Source organism: Ictalurus punctatus, chromosome 25 (assembly GCF_001660625.3).
Source record: "Ictalurus punctatus breed USDA103 chromosome 25, Coco_2.0, whole genome shotgun sequence".
Taxonomy (NCBI): domain Eukaryota; kingdom Metazoa; phylum Chordata; class Actinopteri; order Siluriformes; family Ictaluridae; genus Ictalurus; species Ictalurus punctatus.
Window position 1 is genome coordinate 974,879 of NC_030440.2, and position 7,004 is coordinate 981,882.

Sequence of the window (7,004 nt, forward strand, 5' to 3'; positions counted from 1 at the left end):
AAATAGGATGTGATTGGGTGAGTTCATTTGTCCATCAGATGCAAAGCGCTTTAGGTTAATGGTGTTCATTAGGGACACTCCAATCAGGATTTTTACAACCGATACCGATCCAGATACCAATCTTTTCTTGTTTAACTTTTAAACAGGAGGTCTATCATAAACAATTAAATGTAAGCTCTCTGCTCTTGGTCACTGTTAACTGAATTAAAATAATAGCAGTGTGATACTGTTGGTTAATTGAAACTGAAGTTGACTTTTCTAGTGATATCTGGCAACCCTGAGTTTAAATGACGTGAATGCTCTGTCTATTAGAGTTCTGATGAGAGTGAAGGAGAGCGGCAGTGTACTGCATGTTTACAGACCGAACAGTTGCTACTCTTGATTATGATGGGTTAGGAATTATTTGATAAAGAAGTTTGAATTAAACTCACCTTGTAATGTTAACATTATTATTAATTTACCACTGTCTCTACATGAGCAGGTCGCAGGTGCAGGTCATTTTGCGGGATCATAAAAGATGGCGGTTTGAGAGAAGCGGATGATGTACGGAGTTACGCTTCATCATTAAAAGCAGTGTGGAAGTAACTGTTGCTCGGTGTAGATGCATTTTGGAGTTTTAGTTTTTATTCCGATTGTATTATACAACTCCGAACAGGTCACTCGCACCGGTGCGAATCAATATTTTTTCACAGTCGCACATAGTACTTTTCAGTCACAAATGCGAGTGAAATGGTCGCACTGTAGAGCCCTGTATATAGTGATGTTTGACGGCAAATGATAAGGTTGTTTTTAAGCCATTAAACAAAATGACACAACAACTAATGATCAATTTTCACAAAATTGTTAGACTTTTGTATTTGTATTAGTTTGCCCACACCCAGTAAATAACACGAGATGATGATTAGCTCCTCAACACAACAGAAAACTGGAGATGTGCTTTTTGCTGATGATGATGATGATGATTTCGATTTCACTGTTCACTGTTCGTTGCACTATGCGACACCATGTACAAACAAGTACAAAGTTTATAGAATTAGAGCTCAGTGCCCAAGACATGGATGGGAATGCCTTTCTTAATATGTGTACCTTTTAAATACATTGTAAAACATGATAGCCCCGTTAAGTTATGTGAACTTATTTCGTCTCTTTAACTCCAGTTGTTATGACACATTTTGGATATTGAACTCAAGTTTATAAGTTCTCAAAAATTAAACTTAAAGTAATTCATTGTCTTGACTTGTAAAACTTGAAACAAAGCTTATTTTCAGGTCGAGTTTACTCACGTTTTTAAGGTGGCAGGTGAACTGAAGTTTCTAAGTTTAATCACCTGACATGTTTTACAGTCTACCCAAATATGAAGCACAGTATTGAAGAAAATCTATTTTAGACATCTGATCTCTTTGTGACCCCGATCTGATCAATTGATCTGATGGTTACAATGATCATTCCATATAAATCCTACAAACGTTCAACGGGCGGACGGGTGCACAAACATCACAGTGTTGAGATCAGTGCTGAAGGCTCTGCTGTCTCACGTTTTTGCATCGTTTCCAAGATTTATTGGGCTAAATAAAGTCTTTATTACTGTTATTGGATTTTGGCTAAGGCATCAGTTCTTGGGAATTTATTCTTGCATTATTAAAGACTAATGACAGTAAAAAGGATTTCACACTTAGTAATCAATACGTTTACATTTCTCATTAATGTGGCGGTGGTTTCTTTAACTTCAGGGAAATTTAGTCAAGCTGGCTGGCATGCATGAGTGAGTAGTTTATTCATTGTGTGTGTGTGAGAGAGAGAGAGGAAACCAACTAATGTTTTGTGCTTAAAAAAGTTAAGATATACCTTTATCGATCCCCGTAGAGGAAATTCATTCTTATTAATTAATTCTCAGTCCCTTCCTCCACCCTGTCCAGTTCCATCCCTACCACAGAGCTGGCCTTCCTTACGGACTTGTTCGGTTTGTTGGCACTTAGTAAAAAGCAATGTACACTATTTTACCCATATTGTTCACTAGCATTATTTAAACATAGAAATGCTTAAATGTCAGCAGGTATCTTGTTTTTTCGTGTGTGTCTGTTTTAGGTGAGCATCGAGGCAGTTCGTCAGTTGGATGAACGACTGCTCGAGTCATACATTGAGAAGAAATCTGATCCCATTGTGGGCTCTCTGGAGCCAGGAATCTATGCAGGCTACTTTGACTGGAAAGACTGCCTACTTCCTACAGGTATGGCTGCACGCTGATGTATGGTGTAATGAAAATATAATGCACTGGTAGGATCCTTGTTTCTAATGGACTGTTTTTATTTTGAATTCATGCATGTGTTTTCTTGTCCCTCTGAAATTAACATTTCGGACACGTGAGAAAAAAAAAGAAGAGTGTAGTCCTCAAGAGACCGAGTGGAAATTTCACACACGCATACTTTTTCTTTGACTGTCACTTCTGCATTTTTATATTCGCTCTCTTTCATTATTAAACGAACCTCGTTTTATATGGTATAAATGTTAAATAGTGTTTAACACTCCGAGTCTTCAGCTATCTAAAATCAAGAGCTGGATGTGTGAATGATGTTTAAAAATCAAAGAGTTAAGGTCTAGACTCATCCTCAGTGTTCTTGCTCTTGTAGTCAAGAATCCAGAAGTGAGAGAAATGTGTCTGGGGGTGGAGATGTACAGCTGTTTTATCAGATTTCAGAGCGTCCCAGGAGTAATAGGAATTTCAATGATTCACATTTTAACAGAGAATTACTTTTTGCAATGCATGTGCAGATTATAATTTAGCAAAACAAAACAGGTTAATTACAACGATCCTGTCAATTCATGTTAATGTGTTTATTAGTTTATTTTACCTGCTAATTCCGCCATTAACAAAATCTGACCCCATAATGACTGACTATGATGTAGTTACTCCACAAAGTTTAAGTGGCTTTATATAAGATTGTGTGTTCTTCCCTGAAAAACTACAGGGTGTTTGTGATAATTATTTTGTTTTCTACATGTAGCGTATATCGATAATATTCTCGATTGGACAAACAGTTACATTTATATAGCGCTTTTCTAGACACTCAAAGCGCTTTACATAGTATGGGGAGGGGATGTTACTGTGTCTGCTGATTGAGCATCTGGGATTTGTTAATTGTAGGGTAAAATATCACTTTAATCAGTAATAAGATGTATTAAACGATTCCGAGTGGAGCCATGGAATTAAATCTCGCCTCTACTGTAGCGTTTATAATGATCACAGCCCTAGATGGTTCTTTTGTGTGGAAGTGTTTTGCAGACAGTTTTCAAAAGCAGTTGTGTTTCCTATTTCTGTTTTCATAAATTGTGACATCATTCAACTTCAAACATCACTTCCAAATACAAACACTCCGCATGGCGTATTCCCACCCCCAACACTGATTGGCAGGTTTCTGTGCAAGGCATCGGAAATGCAAATGCAAAGGGATTTGCGATTCCATCTGAATTTAGTCAGGCTCCCTACACGACGCGAGGAACTGAAATAGCAAACCGAGTAATTACTGTTGCTATTTCTATATGACTGGGTCATAGCTTGTAAGACATGGGATTGCAAATGGACTTTGCTTTTCTATTTGAAATTTGGCGTGTGCTGTATGCTCATGTAACCAAAAACGCAACTGATAATACACGATTTGCCTTTTCATTTGCATTATGTCACAATTTATGCATCCACAAATAGGAAACACAGTTGCAGAAGCAGTTTGCAGTGCTTTTGAAAATTGTTCGCAAAATACATACATGCTTAATATATTATCCATAAGTAAGAAACTGAATATGGTTGCAATCAACATTATTCAACCCCCAGTGCAAATCAGGTTTATTGTCAAAATTTACAGACTTTTAGCAATGAAGATATCCAACAAAAGTAATTGAAATAGTTCAACACGACGGATGCTTCAAGTGGTTTCCCCCAATTCAACTGAAAATGCAACTCATAATATTTCTCCAGTTTCAAAATTATTCACCCCCATCATGGCGAGCATCTTTAGTACTTTGTAGAGCACGCTTTTGCTGTTATGACCTGCTGCAAATGAGGTGCAGAGCTTCTGCAGCGTTCCTGAGGGATCTTAACCCGTTCCTCATGAGCAATGTCCTCCAGTTCAGTAATATTCTTGGGTTTGCGTGCTGCACCCGCCTTCTTCAAATCCCACCTGAGATCTTCTATGGGGTTCAAGTCAGGTGACCGTGATGGCCCTGTAGAATCTTCCAGGACGACTTCTGCAACCAAGCCTTGAGAACGGGAAAGACCCTATACTCTGATGTTCCTGCAGTGCATACACTAGTGTTTACTCATGTCACATGCTTGTTTAACATTCTCCCTCTTTCTGTGTCTCTCATACGTCTCTTGCTTTCCCGCTTCAGTTTTCTGTATCTCATTCTGTGTGTCTGTTTTTCACTCTTAGGTGTACGAAGTTATTTGAAGGAAGCTTTGGTCAGTATCATCTCTGTTCATGCTGAGGTAAGCTATAAAACCTCATCACACTTCAGATCTGCATCAGTGTTCATGTAGTTGCTTTTATCTTTTATGCTTCACCCTTTCTTGCTATGAATAAGCCAAAGGGTGTGATCCTGCCTGTCTTCACTGCAAAATTTTAAGTGCTCAACAATTCTCCTTTTATACACTTCTGACCCAAAACAGAACTCTAACTGGCAAGTGTGTGCTTCAAACTGGTTCAAATCTGCTGCAGAGACTTGTACCACAGCACTGTTGAATTCTCAAATCTGATTGGTTAAAAGGTGCTACTTCAATTTTTTTTGTAATCCGGTGAATCACAGGTTTATGTTAATGTGCTTGTTGTAATAGGTTGTTGTTACTAAAACAGGAAAATCTTCAGCTTTCAGAAGACTTTACACTTTCAGGTTTCTCAGTAACATGATGCACGTTTTTTTTTTTAATAAAGTACAAGAGAGAGAAAAAATAAGAAAGCCAGTGATCAACTATCCCAACACCAACTAAGTTGCCCTTTACCCAAAATTTCTGTTGTATCCTGTCTCAATTCTTATTCATTTTGGATAAAAGCATTGCTCTATCCCCTGCCAGTCAGTGCATGACCAATCGTGGGTGTCTGTGAGCTCATATATGCAGAAGAGGACTGCAGTGCTTTCCTCCAAACGTCTTATCACAGCGGAAGCACTTGATTGACCTCTTCCTCCCTGCTAGTAGCTGTCATGTGATAGGAGAGAACTGGCTCATGGTGCGAATTGGCAGATAACCAAATTGGGGACATCATTTGATTGGTTGTGCAGTTTGTATGTGATCAGGTTCATGGAATGTCAGAATAGGTGTGTATTTAAAAATGTCAACATACAAATAAAATAAGGCATTTGTCACATTATCTGCAGTTCTGAAGCAGCAGACTTTGTAAATAGGGATGCACCGAAATGAAAATTCTTGGCCGAATACCGAACACGTTTTTTCGTCTTTTTTCCATTTATTTTTCCATTTTTTTCACCATTGCATAAATTAATTAGTCAAAATGTGCTTTTTACTCTTTCATCTTGCTTTTCAAAGAAAAAAATCAATTACAAAAACTACAATTTCAAAATATTTATTTAACACTGAACATTTTTTCTTCATTCCAGCGGGCACAGGCTACCAACAAGGCACAATATAACTTTAAATAAATTAATTAGTAAAATAAAAATATTGTGATGTGGTCATCTCTGAGCCCCTTGAATAGCCGATGTTAGGCCTATAACTGACTGCTGAAAGAATAGAACACTCTGTAGCCTACAACAAAGAAGTGCAGTGCATCGTGTCCCTGTACACCTCAGTATTATAGTAGATATAGGATTTGTCTGCCTGCCCTTAAATAAATGCCTGCTTCCGTACTCTACTCCCTTACGTCTCGCGACGTGACAGAAACATGCTCCGGAACAGAAACAAAACATACGCACGTGTCCACAGCTCGTGCATGCGCACGCCCCCTCGTCGAGGTCGCGCGTCTCACTCTGGTTGCTAGGCTATTTGGTCGCGTCATCAAACACACAATTGTTCGGTCCCGAACATTCGGTGCATCCCTATTTGTAAACCATGCACATCCTAACCGATCAACTACACTTGAGGAAATTCTTGTCAATTATATTTTTGCTGCAAATTCTGTGTTTTATGTATGATTTCTTTCTCTCTGGTCTTTTCTATTATGTTTTTTTTTTAATTATTATTGTCTCTGTATATTTTCTCTCTGCTAGGTGTTCACCATTTCTAAAGACTTGGTTTCACGTGTTCTGTCAAAGATCGTTGAATCTGTGGCTGAAGAGATGAGCCGTCTAATGCAGTGTGTGTCATCCTTTAGCAAGAACGGTGCACTGCAGGTACAGAAGGAAAAAGAAAAACCCACCAACAACAAAATAGTACATTATGTAAAAGTAAAGGCTTGAGATATTGGTAGGAATGAGATGGTAAGATGACTTACACATACTTCTCTTTGCTTTTTCTTGTAGGCACGTTTGGAAATCTGTGCACTGAAGGATGCTGTAGTTTGTTACTTGACCCCAGAGAGCCAGTGAGAGCCCTCTCATACACACACACACACACACACACACACACACACACACACACACACATACACACATACACACATACACACACACACACACTCACGTCATCCATAAAGGAAATGTCACTTACTCGAACATAACCAGTGGGGAGTGTGTCATGGTTTAATTTAACAGCATAAAGATGCTTTCCTTCATTTCCTCATATGTTTTTTTTTTTTTGTTGTTGTTCAGAGCCAGCTTTAAGCAAGCCGTCGAGGCCCTGCCACAGCTTCAGAGTGGAGCTGACAAGAAGTGAGTTTGTGTTTTAAGTCTACCTCCTAATCTACTCCTAAAATCAACATTGAAACATCTGCAGTAGGGGTGTACAATCAATTGTATTCCAATTGTGGTGATGATTTTTGGCTTCCTCTACTAAAGCATAGAACACGATAGGGTGTGCTATTATAGATCAATCATCACCAACAAGGTTGTCTGAAGCAGCC

The 7,004-nt window shown here is 38.6% G+C and overlaps 1 protein-coding gene across 1 annotated transcript in view; it reads left to right on the top strand.

Moving 5' to 3' along the window:
- Positions 1–7,004, top strand: part of exoc2 (exocyst complex component 2) — a 32,461-nt gene that overhangs the window by 21,820 nt on the left and 3,637 nt on the right. Inside the window, exons 23-27 of the mRNA XM_017456019.3 lie at positions 2,086–2,227; positions 4,425–4,480; positions 6,214–6,336; positions 6,466–6,527; positions 6,754–6,813. Of these exons, the coding sequence (XP_017311508.1) occupies positions 2,086–2,227; positions 4,425–4,480; positions 6,214–6,336; positions 6,466–6,527; positions 6,754–6,813 (443 nt within the window). The remainder of the gene's footprint in view (positions 1–2,085; positions 2,228–4,424; positions 4,481–6,213; positions 6,337–6,465; positions 6,528–6,753; positions 6,814–7,004) is intronic.